Source organism: Xiphophorus couchianus, chromosome 3, assembly GCF_001444195.1.
Source record: "Xiphophorus couchianus chromosome 3, X_couchianus-1.0, whole genome shotgun sequence".
Taxonomy (NCBI): domain Eukaryota; kingdom Metazoa; phylum Chordata; class Actinopteri; order Cyprinodontiformes; family Poeciliidae; genus Xiphophorus; species Xiphophorus couchianus.
Genome location: NC_040230.1, coordinates 17,577,797 through 17,598,805, shown reverse-complemented (window position 1 = coordinate 17,598,805; position 21,009 = coordinate 17,577,797). Strand labels below are relative to the sequence as shown.

General features: G+C 40.0%; 2 protein-coding genes and 1 long non-coding RNA gene across 5 annotated transcripts; 2 read left to right on the top strand and 1 right to left on the bottom strand.

Annotated features, from left to right (window-relative positions):
- On the top strand, positions 1-7,971 carry hoxa10b (homeobox A10b). Of its 3 annotated transcripts, XM_028013684.1 has the most exons (3): positions 1-1,592; positions 3,589-3,763; positions 7,307-7,971. In XM_028013684.1, exons 1-3 carry the CDS (start codon positions 818-820, stop codon positions 7,560-7,562), a joined length of 1,206 nt encoding a protein of 401 aa, XP_027869485.1. In that variant the 5' UTR covers positions 1-817; the 3' UTR covers positions 7,563-7,971. The 3 variants fall into 3 exon arrangements, with proteins under 3 accessions (XP_027869485.1, XP_027869486.1, XP_027869487.1); XM_028013685.1 differs by lacking the exon at positions 7,307-7,971 and having other exon boundaries at positions 3,589-5,977; XM_028013686.1 differs by lacking the exons at positions 1-1,592; positions 3,589-3,763 and adding an exon at positions 6,391-7,031.
- A 2,959-nt stretch (positions 7,972-10,930) lies between these two features.
- On the bottom strand, positions 10,931-13,955 carry LOC114139241 (uncharacterized). The gene is made up of 2 exons (XR_003594404.1): positions 12,819-13,955; positions 10,931-12,333 (listed from the first exon to the last, which is right to left on the bottom strand). It is a non-coding gene; the product is annotated as an uncharacterized LOC114139241 (long non-coding RNA).
- Positions 13,956-14,124: 169 nt separating this feature from the next.
- On the top strand, positions 14,125-16,385 carry hoxa2b (homeobox A2b). The gene is made up of 2 exons (XM_028009034.1): positions 14,125-15,228; positions 15,564-16,385. The coding sequence occupies exons 1-2, from the start codon at positions 14,844-14,846 to the stop codon at positions 16,184-16,186; spliced, it is 1,008 nt and encodes a 335-aa protein (XP_027864835.1). The 5' UTR covers positions 14,125-14,843; the 3' UTR covers positions 16,187-16,385.
- Positions 16,386-21,009: the final 4,624 nt, after the last annotated feature.

Sequence of the window (21,009 nt, the reverse complement as noted above, 5' to 3'; positions counted from 1 at the left end):
AAGATAGATAGATAGATAGACAGATAGACAGACAGACAGACAGACAGACAGACAGACAGACAGACTATCAAGTAGTTCATTCATACAACAAGCTGACTCCCTTGCAGCCTCGCCTGTATTAGATCTGCATTAAATAAATGTCCCTCCAGAGTATTATTCAGCTCTGGCGGTTGTACATCCAGTGTGTAGTAAAAGTTGTGGGCTATTGACACCATCATGGCATTTGCACCCACAATGTTATAGTTAAACTTTATACCACAACTGGCTTTGCTTTGGTATGTGCAGCAGTGCGACCGGGTGAAACACAATGCAGGCCCAGATGCTGGAAGTTTTAACAGTGAAGTCCAACAATGATGTTCAGAGCTGCAGAAAGGTGGAGAGTTCTTCCTCGACTGGAGATTGTTTTGGGTCTTTCACTCTTACTTCCTACAGGCGCCTCTCCAACCCCTCATTTTTACAGTGCTATAAAAGTGGCTGTAAAACGATGCATTGTGCGCCGTTATTGGGGACAGCTTTCAGCAACTAACTTGTTAACCTCGGGGTTCTGGTTACTTGGAAGGCGTCGCAGTCCTCGGTAATCATTTGCAAATTATCGTGATATTTCTTTTTTTTTTTTTTTTTTTCCCCAAAGCTAAAATGCAGCACAAGTATCTTTAAGAGTTTTGTCTTTACTTGGACTAAAACAAAATATACGACACATTAGACTTGGCTGCTCGGTCTGGGAGGAGTCTGCAGTCGGCTGGTGTTTTAATTGGCTGCAGTCTTCGGTGAGAAGCGTGAGTATCAGTAATTATTCAGCAATGTTTTTGCACAAGAAATGTCAGCCAGAGAGGGCCATCTTCATCCGCCGCCAAATAACAGCGCGACGATGTCATGTTCCAACAACCAGGCTGGGAACTCCTTCTTTGTGGACTCCTTAATAAACGTGAGAAGCGACGGCGCACCGTATTACCAAAGTAACAGTCTGTATTTGCCACCGGCTTCGGAATATTCATATGGGATCTCCAGCGGCTCCTGTTTCCCGGCAGTCGGGAAGCGCAGCGAGCCAACGACCCACAGCGTGATTCCGTCCTCGGTTCCGTATGTTCAGGGGATGGAAACGTGGCTGGAAACGTCCAGGTCCTGCCGAGTGGATCAACCCTGTAGCGGGCAGCATTTGGCTCAGTGTTCATTTTCACCGAGCATAAAGGAGGAGAGCGCCTGCTGCCTTTACGAGACAGACAAATGTCATAAAGGAGCGTCAGCGGATGACATATCCTATTCTACTGCGTCCTGCCCCGTTACCCCCGGCAACACCGTGCCAGTCCCGGGTTACTTCCGCCTGTCTCAAACCTACACGTCCTCCAGGTTATATCACGATGTTCAGCCAGACATGAATCACTTCAGTCTGCAGCGACCCAGCCGCTTTGAAGGCCAGCCCTCACAGCCGCAGTCTGCCTCTGCGGAGCCGGAGCACGGGGAGAGCCACGAGGAGGCGCCCGGCTCTGCGCCGTGCGCTCCGGCCAGGGAGGAGGAGGACACCCGCCTTTCCTTGGAGAGCTCGTCTTCCACTGAGCCTGCAGAGACGGAGTGTAAAGATAAGTCCGTAAAAGGTGAAAACTTGAGCAGCTGCTGCAGAATGACGCAAAAAAAAAAAAAAAAAGATAAACCGGACCGGACAGGAGCGTGTTTTTTTTTTTTTTGTTTTTTTAAGTGGGCGGTTATTGTTTTACGGCCAATTAAGGTTTCAGATGTATGATAGAGGAGTAGTTTCAGCTTTAGCTGAAACAGGAACTCTCATGTCTGAGTTTGTTTGGGCTGAGACAAATTTGACCATGACTTGGCCAATCACAGCCTAGGATTGGATCTATTGTGCCTGTTTGGCTGTATTTAAAATGGAACCAGGCCTCAGTTAGTTGCCCCTTTGTGTGGCATCATTGCTTTTTCATTTGTTTTTATTGGCACCATCCCTGACCTCAGTAACTGAGCGAGGAAATCATTAATTTAAAACATTACATTCACGAGTAATGAACAGGAAGGTTTGGCTCCCGGTGTTCATACCTAATTCATACACTGTAAACACATTTCATTTGTTTTAACAGTAAAATGACTGCATATTCACAACGGCTTTTGTCGTTAAAGGGATGAACAGAACTGCTTACATCATTTTGCTTCATAGAAATATTCTGAGATACCAGCATTTAAATTGTAGCAATACTAAAAGGGATAAATAGGCAGAACTCAATTACATTCAATTTATTTAATTTGTATTGCTTATTTTCACAAGTGATGTAACTGTAAGGCACTTGCAGCACAAAAAATTTAATCTGTAAGTATACGAAGTTAAAACTATTCAATATTATCCAACCATATAGAGAATCTCAGATTCATTTACACACACTCCAACTTGATCTTAGACTGCATTGGAGTCAAATTCAGTTTTTAATGGTAACTGCTATAAAACTGTCCGTAAGGAAGCTCAGACAACTTCAAGGAATCAATGAATTGATCTTGAAATAAAGCAGACTATCTTCTTGACTGAAGTAGAAAACCTTGTACGGATTGTTATTCTTGAATCTATCTGAGCTTAAACATAACATTTCTCCCCTGGTGAATGGATTAGATCGCACTGTAACATAAATTATAGCAATAGTTCTGAGTTTTTGTAACAGCATGTCTGGAATTGTCTCTACTTTTATTTTAAACTAACATAATTTTTCCGTTTGTAATCATAGAGTACTGACATCGTGTTGTACTTCAGTTTAGCCTTAATTTTACTGCTAAATTAAAATAAGAGAGGAACTGCAGTTCAGTGCCGTAACAACAAAAAATCAATCAATGTTTTTGTTGTGTTAACAGTCAAGTTAGTTCATTCGTGTCACTTCTTCTTAGTGCTGAGACAACGTACAGTCTGTCACTTATCTGCACATATATCATTTATTGTAGATTTGCAATAAATTCTGATACAAAAAGCTCTATGTTGTAATCCAAATTACAATAAATATCAACTAAAATTAAAAACAGCAAGTGGTTCATCTTGAAATGAAGCGGGCAACATAAAGCAATAATGTTGATTGATTATTGTTCTTTAATTTTAACGCCAGCTAAAGACATTTCTTCCTGTAATAAAAATCATGAATAGGTAATTGATCATTTAGTTTCTATGGTAATTTATCAACAGTACATTTTAAAGCTGTTACAGTTAAACCCTTTAACTGATAATTGTGCCGCAGCAGAGACTTTATTTATTGTTATTTTAGCTATAAGAAATGAAGTTGTCTGCCGAAAAGACTTATAATAAATTAAAGACATTTATTAAATTTTGAGAGATGTGTTCCTGGTATAAATGAACGACTGAACTGGAAACATGTTTGGCTTTAGTCACAGCTGTGCGTAAAATTGCCATGAAAACCAAACAAACAAACTTAGTGTAATAGTTTTGGTTTTATTTTTATTTTTTTACTCAAATTCTAGCATTTATGACATTAAATCTCACACGTTCTCAAGCAATTTAGTGTTTATGTTTACTTTTCATTTCCACAACCCACACCTTATCTTTTATGATACTTGTTGCCTAGTAACACTGCGGTCCATTTCCCGCCGTTGCAGGAGATGGCAAAATGGAGAGCACGGCCAACTGGCTGACAGCAAAGAGCGGCAGAAAGAAGCGGTGTCCCTACACCAAGCACCAGACTCTGGAGCTGGAGAAGGAGTTCCTCTTCAACATGTACTTGACACGGGAGCGTCGCCTGGAGATCAGCCGCAGCGTGCACCTCACCGACAGGCAAGTCAAAATCTGGTTCCAGAACCGGAGGATGAAACTGAAAAAGATGAGCCGTGAAAACAGGATCCGGGAGCTCTCCAGCAACTTTGGGTTTTCGTGAGACTTTGATGAGAAACGCCCTCTTCCTGTTCCTCCTTCCTTCCTCCTTCTCCTCCACCCAAACTGTGAGAGTGCCCTTGGAGAAACAGGACCCAACTGCTAACTTATTGATCAGAGCTGTTCTTGTCGTGGATTTGTATTTATACATGGTCACATTTGATCCATCCAGTTGTTCAGGCTTGTACATAATTATGCGCTCAATCTGAGTGATCCATTGGATTTTGCATGCTGGACTGGCCACTGGCTCATCTGTGTTACAGTTACATGTAGGCCTTAATGTGATGACTAAAAAAAAAAAAAACAAAAAGAAAAAAAACAAGAGGTCTGGTGAATATTTGCACATTAGCTGCTCAGATTAATAAAAACAATATAACCGCACAAAACCACAGGCTTTGTGCGTTGTTGTAAATGTTTATTTCGTGCAGTATTTTCTTTTTTATTATTACACAGCGGAATTTCTGCACAGCAAACATTTGTTTTTAGAAAACCGACATGTATTCGTATTTTTACGGTTGCCTAATTTTGACCAGTCCTGATTTAGCAACATCAAATATGTTAAATGCAACTTTTTTCAGCCCACAGGCTAAAGAAAAACGTTGAAACCAAGGCTTTGCTAGCGATTTGTCTCACGACTAACAGCTTTTAAAGCCAGTTTAGGCAAGCATCAACGTCGACATCGACCAGCCTTACAGGTAGTTTAGACGGACGGGAGCCTCGGCTTTTCCATGTAATTTGGGCGCTATTTTACTGGGGGAGGAAACTTTTTGTCCAGAGTTAACGATTAAAATAACAGCAGCATCTCATGGAGGTTAACCAGTAATGACGGTAAATGTTCTAACGAGGGGGAAGTGTGAAGATGTCTGGAGATCCCTGAGCAACAAACTGTGTTCAGCTCACTGATGTTTTGTGGAATTGCTTCAAGTTAGGCTTATTTAACCTAAATAAGGTTAAAAGTTTTCAACAGCATTTTGACGTCATTACGCACTCTTATGTTGGCTAGACTTTTTCTGGGCTTCACTTTTCAGTAATGACGTAAGCAGAAGGAAACGCCACCTTTTCCATGTTTATCCAACTCCTACACTTATGTTGTAATGGTTACCTGTGGTTGGGTTGTTTGACATCTTATATTTTTATTTATTTGGTTAATGAATGTCTTTCATTTATAAACTACTTCATGGACAACAATAGCCCACAATGATCTATGCGCGTAATCACAGACTGGGTCTTTTTTTATTTCTGAAATCACGCTTTTTATAATATATAAATTAAATGTATGTGCATGGGTTACTTTTCAAGCAACATACGGATAAAACATGTTTTCACTCTTAAAATTATACAGAGAATTATTAAAAAAAAAAAATAATAAAATAATCGTTTTGCAGGAGAGCAGGCTGTTGCGTGGTTTAGGTAGTCTCATGTTGTTGGGCTATTCATTTTATGTTCCCACAACACGAAACTGCCTTGATTACCTCAGTGAAATTCGTCTTATAATTAAAAGCAAACCACGTTGGATTATGTTCATTAATAATTTGGGACGAAGTGCATCGGCGCTTTAAAGCTGCAGTTCAGAAGCATTGAGCTGGGGAGGGGATTTGTCGGTGCGTAAAATACAACAATCAGATAGGAGAATTCTGTTATTTCTGCAGGTTTTCAAAACTATAATTAGCTTGACATGAAAATCATAGGAAGAATTGATATTTAAATTATAGGCTGGAGTAATAAAAAAAAAAAGATTCAATCGTTTTACATTTTTTTCTACCTCCAGTAGAAAAGTGTGGACAGACAAGGCCTCGGTTATGATCACTGCAGTCTCGCCAGTTGCTTTAAAAAAAAAAAAAAAAGCCGGATGCGTCTGCTCGGACCGTGCAGAGAAAGAGGACAAAGCCTGAGCTTTATTGGTGATATTTAGCTTAGACAGCCCGGCTGTAACCTGAAGAAAAACAACCCAATTGCCCGTGATAAAATGAACCGTTATATGGCACCCAAATAACTCCAGCCCCGCTGTTTTTCCCGTCTTGGAATGCCTTCAAAGACACAACTTGGTTATCTCTTGGAAACTTTCCTCTAGGTTGTTTGCAATATATTAAATCTAATCACATATTTCATAGGTTTTTTTTTTTATTTAAAAAAGGTAACAATAAAAGGTAGGAGCACCATTACATTTTAGATGTTCTAAAATTTCATTTTAAAGTCTAGCAAATTTTCACTTCTGTACATTTTCAAAAGTAGCAAACAGATTTTTTTTTTTCAAAAAGAAGCTTTGAAGAACCAACAACCTTGTTCATATATACGCACAGATGTCCTCTGTTACACTGAAGCGAGATCCCTTGGCTAAAATCACAACCTTTATTGCTTATAAAAGGAAATATTTGCCAATAAAAGAGTGAACAATTGCTATTAAAATATGGTCAGTGAAAATTGTAGCCCCCTTTTTAAGCTGAGCGGTATACAGGCTGATTTATTATTTATTGTTCTGTCCCACGGTCACGTGTTTTGGGGCGCCCTATCCAGTTTTGGACAGGGTTCAACTTACTGGACGGAAGGAGCTTGTAGGTGGCGCACCAACACGACACCTTGCAATGGAATGAATCCTTTCTCTCGTCATTGCAGGATTGTAAAACCAAGGGGGTTTTTTTTCACACCCTTTTTTATTTGGTACCTTGCATATTTTTCCTTTACTCCCGTGCAATGGGGACGAGCTACTACGTTGACACGCGCATTCTTTCGGAGCAAGAAGAAATGGCACCGATGAGGTACTCAACCTCTGCAGGAATGGAGCAGGCGGCGCACACCGAATATGGCGGACAGGAGCCGAAATCCTCTATTTTCAGTGGATCCTGGAGTACCATCGCGGCGCATCCTCCCAACGCATATGTGCATCATCAATACAGCGGGGAAGCCGATGGCATGTTTGCGCGTTCCTGGGCGTTGGACCCGGTCTCTGCGTCGCTGTGTTTGACGGGAATCCCGTCTGCAGCCGCGCATTACGAGACAAAGCCCGAGCCGCTGCTCGGTGGTGCCGAATGCACGACTCTGGAGACGCACGCACCGCTTTTGTCTGACATTGAAAACGGAGCTTCCCTCACGGGGGTTCCCTGCGATACATCCCCCACATCTTCAGCCAGCGACGACAAGCTGACCGCAGAGAAAAGGGAGGCGGTTGATGCAAGTAAGCAACGCTTTTCTTATTGATGCAAGTGCGTGGCCTAATAAGTCAGGTGGATGTGGGCAATGTGTATAACAATTTTGACAAATATAGGAGGGTCTTAATCTGAGAAATAAATCCTGTGCAGGATGGCTTGGGGAGGGGGGAAGGAAGGTGGAAACATTTGTTTAAATGTTGGTTTCTCTGTGTTTGATACAAAATAGAACTAAAAACAGCAATAAAATATTGAAGTAACTCTATCATTGTTCAGTATTAATATTGGTGATATCTTCCTCCAGACAACCCGTCGTCCAACTGGCTGCACGCGAAGCCGACCAGGAAAAAGCGCTGCCCCTACACCAAGCACCAAATCCTCGAACTGGAGAAAGAGTTTCTCTTCAACATGTACCTCCCCCGGGAGCGCAGGTACGAAGTGGCGAGGCTCCTGAATCTGACAGAGAGGCAGGTGAAAATCTGGTTCCAGAACCGCAGAATGAAGATGAAGAAGGAAACCAGAGACAGAAGGAAAGACAGCTAGTGCCCATTTGCGTTTAAACCTGGTGGAGGGGGATGGAAGAGGGGCGGAGAGGGGGACTTATAATTCCTGGTACGTGTTGTTGTAAATCAGTGTTGTTAAAACAACGCTGCGTGTCCATTCTCCCTCTCTCCCCACACTGATTTTCCGTGATTGTGTCTCGTGGTGGATTTAGTATTTTTGCGCACACAGTGTGTTGACTCTGTAGGCCGTCTATGATTTGCATGAACCTTTACTTGACTACCTAGCCTATCGATATCCTTCAGCTACCTATCTGCATTGATTAACTTATTTTTTATTTTATTTTTATTGTTGTTATTGCGGCCTTTTGTGTTTAAATGTTTGGATGCATTTGTGAAAACCCTGCGCACACTTGAAATACCTCACATGTACTGGTTTTATTTAAAATAAAGTGTAGTTTGTATCATACATTTGGACGTGTTATGTCACAGTGATTCGTTTTCATTTGAATGAAGAATAATGCATCGTGTTTTTGCACATGTATAATAAACACATTACGCTGCAGTGTGGGCTAGAGTCGGCCAAAAAATAAAACACAAATTAAAAAGATGTTTTTCGGTTTTTGAATTTGGCTCCAACTGACTAAAGGTTTAATTTCCAAAGTTAGAAAATATTTCAACTAGGAGCGGGGGAAGAGGGGCCATTTAGGTAAGGAAAATGCAAAAAGACACTTTGATATCAGTTTGTTGTAGTCTTCTGGGATTTAATCGTAAAACGAGTACAAGAAACGCAGTTTTATTTTTATTTAATGTAAGAAACTGTCTTGAAAGATAAGAACGTTAGTAATGATTAGGCTGTTGTTATGAAATTATTGGGATTTATCCTATTACGAACCCATTTACTTTTTATCTTTTATTATTATTATTTTTATTGTTTTGTTTGCTTTTAAAGTTTTGCAATCAAAATACATTTATTTAGACTTGTTAGCATGACTTGGCAGAAGTATTTGACGCTCTCATTTCAGAGCAATTACTGCAAAGCTGATGGAAATGATCTGACTAAAACATATTCAATAAGTTTCTGACTATTTACATTTTTAGTACTGCAATTTTTTCTTGTCTCTATTTTTATTTGTTTATTTTATTTTATTCATATTCAAGCTATTCATATTCAAACCGGTAAGAAGGGCCAGAAGCACTGTTAGCAATTCTGTAAAGTTATAAGAGGACTGTTTTTGTACTCATAATGGGACTCTGTCTAATAGAAAAAATATTTAACATTTTATCTTATTTTTACAATCTTATATGTAACATTTTATCTTATTTTTACAATCTTATATTTAACATTTTATTTTATTTTTACCATCTTTGTTGGGATTTCTTATTCAGTTAAACCTTGAAAATGTTTTTTTTTTTAAGGAGCTTGAGACTGTCACTACCCAAAGAAATTCCTTTAAATAAAGGTGTATGATTTTTAGATTGGTAAAAATAATAATAATAATAATAATAATAATAATAATAATAATAATAATACTAATAATAAAGTATAACATTAAGATCGACGCGGTTGTTTTCTGATTCACGGCATCCATCCAGGCTTTTCTGGAATGTGTGCTCCCTTGTCGTTCTGTGAACTGTAGCTGCCTTCTTCAACCATCACAACCTGACTGTTTATAAGGTGCGAAAACAGTGCAGCACGCAGAGGCTCACTGGCAGCCCGTCAGGCAGCATTTCTGAGTTGCTTCCAGCAAACAAATCTGGGATACTGTTAGAATGAAGCAGAGGGCACCAACAAAGACCCCCACAGAGAAGGGGGTGCTGGGTGCCGCGGTCGGGATTGCATTTGGGTCTGTAATTACTTTACAACCGTCTAGTCGCAATCCCACCGTCTCGGCACAGAGGCATCCGTTTGTTGTTTGTCTTTTTATTTATTCATTTATTTAAACAAAACTTTTTTTGTTTTTTCTCTCTTGGAAACATTTTTTTTAAAAAGGGAGCGGGGGGAGCGAAAAATAACTTTTTACTTGCTGGAAGAACGTCTAAGTGTATATTACCCCATCAGAAATGACCAACTCAACCTGAAAAGTGGCACTGATGTTGGAACCAATTAAGCTTAGTAGAGTCCAAGACTGATACTTTGTGATGACGTAGTCAGGGCTTTGTGCTCACTTGAGCGTTGATTCGCTCATGCAACCAGCAGGGGGAACCAAAGCCTAATTTGGAGGAGCAGAGCAGATGATGCGTTCAAGGCACACAAGCGTTGGAGTGCAGAGCTCCGCTTGGAGTCACCAGCATAACGAATCATAAACTGTGTTCTGGGATTTTTCTCATTCATGTCTTACACATTTGCTTTCATACAACAAATTACACGAAGTCAATGTTTGATGTTGAAGAGGCGGTATTAAGCTATTTCCGGGCAAATAGCGGCGCCATTTAATAGCACAATCGAGTTACCTTCAGCTTTAAAAATGCTACCTGTATACAACATAGCTTGAAAAATATAACTTTACAAGTTGATGCCTTGAAATTAGACTCTCAATTTAAGAAGCTCCTGGTCTTTCTGACACTGCCTTTGTTTACAACTGCTGTTAGGAGTATTGGACTGAGAAATGGTTTGTATGATGAGCTCAGCAGACGGGCAGTTCCACCTGGTTTTGCTGCTGCTGCTGTAGTCTGGTGGAGCTGAGTTGGGAAGGCACAGGGGAGCGGTGCTCTGTGAAAATGCACAGAGTGATAATGCAGTTTGAAGGAGGAGCCATGTGAAAATAGGCGGGGCTTTGCATGAGCAAGTATTTAGACACCTCCAAATCACTTCCAGAGGAGATCCAATAATTTCTCAAACATGCATGAAAGAATCAAAGCAACATTCCAGGTACAGTATACTTCGATTGAGGGAATAACGTTATAATATGATGGGGAAAAAAACAAAAAAAAAACATGACTTCCCATACTTCCCTTTAAAAATTCCATGAATGACAGCTGATAGTAAAGAAATTATAAAATAGAAATAAAAACTGGCATAATATGTCCAGTTCATTCAACACATCATCTAAAGAGTATTTCACTAGAGTATTTGTAATCCAAACAGCAACCTTTTCGTTCCCTTTCGGCGTAAATTGCTTACTCTCATGCTTTTTACTCCTCACCCCTAATTCACATAGCAAAAGGCCATGTGACACATTCATTCTATAATTTCGTTGTCTTGGACACTGACGGGGATATTTTAACGAGAGCTGATATTAATATATGTGCCCAAAACCATAAATAACACGCCGCCGTCCAGCGCTCACTCAGGAGTACAGTGTTGTTGTGCGCGAAAATGCCATTTCCCGCCGCATGATCTCCACAGATGCTGGGACTGGACGGTCTCACGAGCAAACACCAATGTGAGAAGCAGTGCTGCAGAAAAACAGAAAGTTGCTAAGAAGTTTTTTTTTTCCAGCGACCTTTTACCACCTCCCCCTATTCATCACACCTCACGACACCAGCAGTGACAGATGAGGCCATTTTGGAAGGGAGGGGGCGAGTCCAGGAGGAGGAAAAGTTGAACACATTTATCCCCTTCCAGTCGCACTGTCAGCAGTCTGTTAGTCTGGGATGAGAAAAGTGAGTTTATACCCGTGATATCATAGGTTTATTGACATACAAGAATACAAGATCTAACCCTAAAGTTGCTGGTTTTACCATCCAGACTAATATAGTTACTGAGTTGAGATTATTTTTGAATATCCTATACAACAACAAGATGATCAATAATACTACTGCTAATAGTTCTTATAGTATTGCTGCTAATCTAATAATCTTAAAATATCTAAAAATACATATTCACTGTTTTCTCGGTCGGAGTTGTAGTGTTTCTGTGTGGATTTTGGCACGGAGAGATAGAATAACACTTGGCATTGCACTTTTAATTCAAACCTACTAGCCGTGTCGTTTTAACAAAGATGATTGGTTAAAGTTAAAAACACGCACAACTGACGCATAAATGTGCCAAAAACGTAGTGTCGCAACATTTACAAAGATAGCTGACTCTTCTATAGGCAGGAGAGGTCGGTGTTATTTCACTTATAGGAAGTAGAACCCGCTACCTGGACTTAGGCAGAATCTCCAAATGTAAATATTTGATCTCGTGGTATTACTTCCTCTAATCTGATATTGAAAAAAAAATCATAATTTCGTTTCAAAATGGCAGTATTGTTATCCAAGTCAGAACAATGAAATTTACAAACCCATTTTTGCCCCGAAGCTCCAGACATAAAAACTCTAATATAAAATTTCTTCCATAAACACTGTTATGATTTCACACATTTGCACACGCTTGGCAGCGTATGTACAGGATAATGTGAGCCTTAAGGTTATGTGTATTTTTTCACCAATTTTATTTTCTTTCAACGGGAAGAACATGATAACATGATATATGTTAAGACCTCCGACCGTTTTGCCAAAAAAAACAAAAAAACACTTAATAAACACTTCAGTCTTCTCACTGTATTATATTAGTTATTTAAACATTAACCCACCAATCTATCACACATGTTTATGTTAGAAATGTTACAGATGAGTGCATATTTTTGATGAAATTAATCATTTTTGCAAACATTAAAAACACAGACGCACGCTTGTGCCATTTCAGATTTGCTGTTTTTTTATTACTTAGAATGAAAATAACATCTGCGCCTGCATGGTGACAGAAATATCATCGCTTTAAAAAGACTCTGTGTCCGTGTGGATGCGTGGCTGCAGTTTTTTTTTTTTTTTTGGCCTCTTTGCCTCCCAGATGTCTCCAGAGCAGACGGGAAACGGGGCGCTCGCTGGTCCGCCCGGAAAACGTCTGCAAGTGTTCACAACAGAGAGAAAAAAGATGAAGATTCCACTGCCTTCAAAGACTCAGAAACAAGTGAATAGATTATGTTTCAGTATTAAAAGCAAACCATGAATATATATGCATAGAAAATACAGATTTATTTTCTCAGAAAATTTGTCCAGTGATTCTATTCTATTCTATTCTACTCTATTCTATTCTATTCTATTCAAGGGAAGTTCTGTTATTTTGTATTTCAGAGCTTGAATGAAATATAGATTGAAGAAATGCAACTGCATAGAAATGTGTTTTGTTATTTTAGTCACACCCCGGTTTGTAGGTTCGAATATCTGGCTTCGTATGTCGGTCAAATATTCAGAATGCTCATTTTCAAACAACTGTTTAATCGTTCATTTTAAAAGTGTCCATTTATACACGTGTGAACTATTCCAGGACGGAAAACGTTCTGCTGAAGTCAAACCGTCAAAAACAAGACATCTGCTCTCAGCACTCACCTCAGCGAACAATTGATCCTTAATGACAAAAGCTGCTCCGTTCCTTGCAAAAAAAAAAAAAAAAAAATGACAGTCCAGTTATCACCTCCATTTTTTTAAAAAATATATAATTCCCGTTTTTTGTAATCGACAAATAAAGAAGAAGTTTTATCTCTCTAAAACGCACGTGGATTCCAAATATAAAGTTGGTAATTTCTTGATAATAGTCTTTAAAAGAAACTAAATTAAAGCCAGAGCCCCAGAGCCAGCGCGGCTGCGCTATTCCTGGCACCATATGATCTAAGGAGTGTTGGATGGTTCAGCTGTGTTCTCTGGCAGAGAGCTGTCAGACCTTTTTGGCTGGAAAGATTGATCACACTCAGGCTACCCGGGCTCTTTGTTTGGAGGCAGAGGAATAAACAGCCTTCAGATCCCTGCATCTTCCCTGCAGCAGCATTGCAATGACAAACCTCTGCAGGTCTCGTTCTCTGCGTTCAAAACCGGCAATATAACGGGGAGCAGGAGGCTCGGGTCAAGGCTCACTGGATCACTGCAGGATGAAGAATATTTAAGCAGCGCCAGTAAATTACAACAGCAGACAATGACATTTTAACACGATTTTGATCTCCAGATGTTAACCGTAATCACACATGACATCAACACTACATCGAATTGTGAAATCAGAAATCTCTCCAAAGCTATTAACAGTAGACTTTCTGCGCATCAGCTTCTGTTAGTGTTGGGGGAGGGGTGGACATGTCCTTTCATGTGTCTGCAGCGTTTTCCTCCGTCAAGAAAGACTGAAGATGAGCGCCTTATTGACAGAGACTGTGTCGGTATCCCAAACGCTTGATGATTTAAGGGTCGCGTTAGAAAAATAATTCACCTTTCAGAAAACACATTATGAGATGCGCAATTTGCGCAGACGTGCCAAATACTGGCGGCCTGTGGCCAGGGGCGTTTCCAGAAAGTTTCATAAGTGGTGGCCACTAAAACGCAGGGGAAGACAAACCCAAAGCAATAACATAATATTATGTTGCTCATTCAGTATGTTAGAACATGGTATTTTGTCCCACTAACAGGTAGTGTCCACGATTAGAAAATACTGTAATATTACAAAATGTTTGACCTAAATATTTGATCCTGGTATCATTTGAGAATGTGGTCAGGACATTCACATTGAAGCACTAATGGGGAAAAAAGCATAAGGTAAGGTAAGGAAGATAAGACAATATATACATGTATATTATGTACAATGTACATGTGTCTTTATATATGTACAATATTAATATATATATATATTTTCATGTTATTAAAAACTACAAGTAAATGCAGTCAACATAATAAAGTGTTGTGAATCAAAGCCTGGCCTGTCATTTCCTGTAAAATATGTGATGGACACAAAGCACATAAAACAATCTTACTAAAGAGCTGGCAAAATGTATTTCTCAAAAAAACCCAAAAACTGTTAATCCAGTCCAACGGTTGAAAAATGATCTTTGACTAACTAAAATAACTGATTAGATACATAATTAAAGAATGTTTTTATGGTTTGCAGAATGGATTAATAATTGGGGGATGGGGGGTAGAGCTTGCCCCTGAGCATCATTTATTCTACCACCTTCTCTGCCTGTGCTGGTATGTGTTTCGGAGGCGTTGAAAGGGAGTGATTTGGAGGGAGAGGAGCAATGGCGAACAAACAGACCCCCCCTCCCACCGCCTCCTTCCAAAAGAAAAATGTAAATAAAACCCCAGAATGAGGCGGTCCCCTTCAGACCTTCTCGATCAATCACAAGAGTGACGGTGACTTCTCTTGATAAAAAGAGGAAAAAAGAAGAAGAAGAAAAAAAACACCTAAATTGTCATTGGGCAGAAGCAATCATGTGACAAGCGGAACGCTCTAATTCCAAGCATGTCTCAATGAAAGCATTACTCCATGGCGCAGAGGTCTCCACACGGCTGTCAGAATAAACAGCGTTTTAATTCCCGATCGCCCGTTTCTACGCAGAATCTGCGCGCTTTTTCCAGAACGAGGAGCAGGAGGAGATGAATTACGAATTCGGGCGAGAGAGCGGTTTCATCAACAGCCGGCCTTCGCTCGCTGAGTGCCTGACATCTCTCACTAACCCCGTCGGTGATGCGTTTCAAAGTCCATCAATCAAGGGCTCGACACTGATTCCTCCTTCCCCCCTTGAGCAGACCATCGGCGGCTCGAAGCCCAGCGTCCACCCACGCTGCAAGCGGGCTCTGAAAGGCTGCGGTCCGCTGCGGGGTGCGTCCCTGCCCACGGAGTACCCGTGGATGAAGGAGAAGAAAAGCGTCAAGAGGAGCCAGACTACCGCTTCTTCCGCCGCTGCCGCAGCATCTGACCTCTCTCCCCAAGGCAAGACGGGGTTGATTAATAACCTTCCTCCTCAAAAGGCTCCTCGTTGTCTCCGCATAGAGCTGCTGCGTGCATCATGGGTATCCCCTGCAGCCGCAACACAGTTTTTGATTTAGGGTTGTGTAATCCCATCAAACAGAGCACTAGCTTGTGATGCAGCGTCTGCGCGCTAATGTTTGACAGTAATAGAGAGTGATAGATTACTCCTACACGGGCCAGCAACTGGCATGTTCATTAATCTTCACCCTGCGTCCTGTCCTGTCCACGCAGGCCCATCATATTCAGCCCATAAATCTCCCAGGCTATGCTAGTTTCCGCCAATGCACTGTGTGTCTTGCTAAGTATCTGAACATGTTGTGCCTTTTTTTTTTTTTTTTTTTTAGTTTCTCCTGAGAGACCAGAGACTGCTGAGTTTGTGGGGACATCCAGGAGACTGAGGACCGCGTACACCAATACCCAACTCCTGGAGCTGGAGAAGGAGTTTCATTTTAACAAATACCTCTGCAGACCCAGGCGGGTAGAGATATCTGCGCTGTTGGATTTAACGGAGAAGCAGGTGAAAGTGTGGTTTCAGAACAGGCGAATGAAGCACAAAAGGCAGACCCAGTGCAAGGAGAACAGGGACAGCGATGGCAAGTACTCTGCGGGACTGGGGGACGATTTGGAGCCGGCTGAGGAAAGCGGCGAGGACTGCGCGCTCCTGCAGAAGGAGCGGTCCGGCCTCCACCAACACACACTGACTTCACAACGGTGTCAAAACGGACACAATGACCAGGACCACAGCCCTCCGAGCAGCACTGAGAAAAATTTAAAGCATCTTAGCAGCCCAGCACCCATCGGCGTGTCAACAATAGGCCCGGACAACTCAATGCAGGATTACATTTTCTCCTCATCGTCCTTTTTCTCATCGGATTCATCACAGAGTCCGCTGCCTTTATCATCTGTAACTTTTGACCTTTTGTCAGAGACACTCACAACAATGGACCTGCAAAATCTCAGCTACTGAAATCTGTTCTATTATTATCATTATTATTATTATTAAATGCATTTATTCAGTTTATCGTGTGGGTGGGAGATTTACAAAAAAAAAAGGACCTCGCAAAAAGGTGAGTCAATGGACATTTTTCAACACACATTCTGGTTTATTTTTATATGGATCTGAGATTATTATATTTCTTGAAATAAACTTTTACAATTATTGGGAACACGTTTGTCTTATTTCTCCGAGTTGACGTTTGCAGAAAATGCGTTTCCATTTAAAGAAAAAATATGCGTGGTAAATAGAAAGAGAACAAGTCCACGAGAGTTGTGGAGTAAATTTTTATAAACAGATAAAAAAAATTGATAAAAAGATATAATATTAATACTAAAATTGCAAATTAAATATAAGTGGCCCAGCTAAATTCCGTTTTATAATACTACAAATTAATTTCAGCGACTTTTCGTGTGGAGTTGTTACCTTAGCGCCACAGTGGTAACAGTCTTTATTTTTTGACAAAACTGAAATAAAATGATTAAATTAAACTAAAATAGAGCAAAGAAATAGAGAACCTGCTGGGAAACCCTGGCCAAAAGTGGGGACTCCTCTTGGTTTTCTAATTAAGTTTTATTGCCTATAAAACTCACAGGGTTGAGGGCGCTTGTTTATGGTCTGAACCGCACTGCACCAGCGTTTCTTTGCATGAAAATTTCAGCCTCACTCTCTCGTATTTCTCAAAACCTTTGAATATTTGAGTTAGCATAATTTACATTTATGGCAGTGCGATATTTCAACACAACTAACAAATTAAGTCACAAGGAACAGTGACTGAATTTGAACTTTTTGTCAATAATAACCGAGAGGCCTTCGAGGTAACGCCCATCATGTACTTACTAAGTGAAATCGTTCAGAATTTCGAAATTGTTTTATATTATAAATCCAAAATATTTACTCCGAAAAAGTTTTTTCCCCCACACATTTTGCTCATACTTTAACCAGTTGAATAAATTGCTTAAAAATTTAATTATATAAAAAAAATCCCTAGATTTAATGACATTATTTTTATTTTATTTTAACATGGTTTAATATGTTTTGTAGTGTAGTTAGTGTTTTGAGCTCATTGTTTCTGACTAAAAGGAGGAAAGTGAATGTTTGCTTTAAGGAAACATTGCGTAACAAGATTTTTTGTCTGAATTTTGCGGGATGCGTCATCAAAGACGCCACAAATAAAACTGACGAACTGCTGCTTCTGCTGAAAATCATTTCAAACGATGCTACTTCTGCATTATTTTAACTGAAGAGAGAACAGCGTGAATTAAAACTTTACAAGCTGGGACGTTGGGAGATCACTTGAGTCCACACTTTTGGCACTAAGGCATAGACTGAAGAATTAGAACCCCCAGACCAGAAGGGGGCCCACAAGAGCACTTCAATTACATTCATCAATGGTCTATTTCAAAATTTTAAGGTTTTTGAATATTAAAATGTAAAGAATGGCAATATTTCATCTGTAAAACCTCACAATTATGCAAGGAATACTGGCACACTTTGGCAGTTGTGCTAAATGTCTTCATTATAAATCCTCCGTTATGGAGCCAAATTGCATGAATTTTGCAATTTGCAATAAATAATTATTGTCTTTAACTGCTTGTAAGCACTACCGATCTAACATGGACCCTCCTTCCTGACTGTATGAGTGTGTATTAAAAAGCTATAGGCATGACAAATGTACGTACCTTCACAATTTACTCAGCGCTGTTTATTTAGTAAATAATACGAGGTTCATCATGTCAGGCCCACAACATTATTCTCCCTTTATTTGATCAGTTAAACCATGGGCACACTGAGTAAACATGAAACTAGGGATGTTAATAAGTGCTGCTAATCTGGTGAGGTATGGGCCGCTACCAAAAATTCCTTCTTGTCAAACTAATTCCAACACCTTGATCCAATAAACAACAAGTTTCCACCTGCATTTTATTTAAAGAATGATGATCCGTTAACCTGTCTGGACGACTTTGCTTTATTCAGCCGACATCATGGTCATCCTTAGGATAACAGGCAAACTTTATGGGGGAAACCAGATACAACATTCATTCCTCCCTCCATGTATGCACACACAAACTGGCAAGGGTCAGAGGTCAAACTGGCTCTCCTCTCCTCTTCCAGCTGGGAGGAACTCTTGCAAGGTCAGGAGGGGGTCAGGTTTTGAATGACTACACAGCTCATAAAAATGCAATGGCAGCTTAAACAGGAAGTGAGGTCATGAGATGCTTGCAGCAACAGCCTTGGAAAATCAGACTACAGGTCTGGTCAAAGAGCCTTTCAGTGTTCATGAGGGTTCTGTACTGGGTTAAATAAACCCTATTTTGGTTTATAGTGGAAATGATCAATAATAATTAGTTGATTTTGATGATGACTATGATGAAGTTGTTTCACATTCATGAACAACATAATAAGAAACAAATGTTTGGTGTTACAAAACAATTAGCAGACTTATTGTTGTTTTTGTCAGTGTAAAAGACCCTCATGACAGCATTTGAGTTCAGCCCTTCTTTACTTTGAGACTCGTAAATAAAATCCAGTGCAACCAATTGCTTTGAAAATTCTCCTAATTATAAAATGGAGTCTTCCTGTGTATTACTCAATCTCTGTACGAATACAGTATTACTGCTAGAACCTCAGAGGGTAACATTAGTGCAACTAAAATTCTAAGCAAAAGGGTCCATCCATCCTCTGCCTAGTCCAGGATCGGTTTGCGGGGGCAGCAGCTTAAACAGAGAAGCCCAGATTTCCCGCTCTCCAAACACTTGGGCCAGCTCCTCCCGGGGGTCCAAGTCCAGGTGAGAAACACAGTCCCCACAGCGTGTCAGCGTGTCATAGGTTTTCTTCAGATTTTCCTTCTCAATATCGGGAATAAGCAACTCTACTCTAGGCCCCTCTTGGGACATTGAGCTTCTCACTGTGTCACTATGGAAGAGTTCAGACATCCTGCAGAAAAAAACTCATTTTAGCTGCTTATATCCGTGATCTCGTTCTTTCAGTCACTAATCATTGACCGACCAATAAATCGAGAGTTTCTTCTTTTGGTTCAGCTCTGACTACATCTATGCGCCAATCTGCATATTGATGCTGCAAAGAGCATTAATCATTTGTGACCACGAACCCCAGATACTTAAACTCCTCCACTCGGGTCAGGACCTCATCGCTGACCCAGACCTCAACCCTTTTCCAGCTCAAGAACATGGTTTCCAATTTGATGGTGCTCATTTTAAAGCTGACCACTTCACATTTGGCTTTACAAAAAAAGATGATGGTCTGATGAAGCAAAAGAACCACTGTCCAAGGAGAGCATTAATCAGTGAATCAGAACAGAGGCTAAAGGCACAGCCAATCCAAATGAGTGAAGCGGCTGCTTAGGCTCCTAACACCACCAAGGGGCTCGCAAGAGCATCATTTTATTTTATTTTATAGTGGTAGATTGCACATTTTACACTGTCTACACTTTCTGTTTCAATTTTTAAAAACAAAAGATATTAAACTTGCTAACTTGTTAACTCTAAAATCAATTTTTGAATTTACAAACATGAAATTAATATGCCACACTTATTTACAACACAGTAATTCCATTCTCCATTTCAAAAAGCAAATTTAGTAGAGCAGATTTGAATGTTTACTACTCCTGTAAGATTAAAATCAAGAGTCATAATAACACCGGTATGATGCACACAGCAAAACATACAAATTTTACCAAGTATTTTTGATCTAGTTTCTAGTGTAAATGTCTTAGTACACTTAACGTTAGACAAAACTAACTTAAACGTAGCTTTTCAGCAACATATAGGAGCTTTTTTAAGTCAATAATTCCTTAATATTGATTAATATTCCTAAGTACAAGTACAAACAAGCTCCTATATCATGCTAAAGGGTTGCTTGTAAGCTAATTTTATCTTATTTAAAGAGTAATAAGATATTTATCTTGAAACTAGACTAAAATACTTGGTAGAATTTTGTGTTTTTGCAGTAGTGTAGTCTAGAAATGATGATGTATCTAGGTTTGACATATTAATATGAGGCACCCCAAAATAAACTCTGCTTAGGGCCCCAGAAAGGCTTGGGGCGGCCCTGGAACAATGGAAAGCCTGGAAGAGCTGCACAGATCCACTGGTCAGGTAGAAAAATTGACACGACAGCTGATCATCCAGACACTGCAAATCAGGCCTGGTTTGCAGGTTACGGCAAGCTACGTAGGACATATGGCAACTGCAACATATATTACTTATATGGATATTTATTTAGAAGATTACTTATGAGTTGGTTAAACACAAGAAGATATAAGGTAGATGAAAATGAAATAAAACTTTTGGATCAATTGAACTAACGCTGCAAAAAAAAAAAAAAAAAAAAAAATCCACATCTGTCTGTCTGTCCGTCGGTCCGTCCAGAGGCGTCACAGCCCACTTCTTAACTCTTCCATTATAATGATTGAGTGCTTCACTAATGCTCTTTGCAGCTATTAATTACCACTGTTTTAGATTTACAGTGCTGACATATTCATAAACTACAAACATCTTACATCAGTGTTAAAAAATAAAAAATAAAAATAAAAAATTAAACCCACGGGCGTAGTAATGTGTCCATTAAGTTAGGAGCAGCGAAGACAGTTATTTAGTGAAATAGTTATGTGATGTTGAATCGATCAAAAAAATATGATTTCCGGACTTTATTATTGTTTAAAGAGCCGGAGGACCATTAAAGCATCAGCTCCGTGCCTGCGGAGCAACACGCTGACAGGCAGAGACCAATAAACGTCAGCGTGGCTCCTCCCGAGTGAACGTCACGCGGCTCTC

What these genes read in the sequence shown, in the direction of transcription:
- hoxa2b (XM_028009034.1), top strand. Translation starts at nt 14,844, where the DNA reads ATGAATTACGAATTCGGGCGAGAGAGCGGTTTCATCAACAGCCGGCCT. An exon ending in TCCTCAAAAGGCTCCTCGTT is followed by an intron (nt 15,229 to 15,563) that starts GTCTCCGCATAG and finishes TTTTTTTTTTAG; the next exon opens with TTTCTCCTGAGAGACCAGAG.
- hoxa10b (XM_028013684.1), top strand. Translation starts at nt 818, where the DNA reads ATGTCAGCCAGAGAGGGCCATCTTCATCCGCCGCCAAATAACAGCGCG. An exon ending in TAAAGATAAGTCCGTAAAAG is followed by an intron (nt 1,593 to 3,588) that starts GTGAAAACTTGA and finishes CCGCCGTTGCAG; the next exon opens with GAGATGGCAAAATGGAGAGC. An exon ending in AGCGTGCACCTCACCGACAG is followed by an intron (nt 3,764 to 7,306) that starts GCAAGTCAAAAT and finishes ATCTTCCTCCAG; the next exon opens with ACAACCCGTCGTCCAACTGG.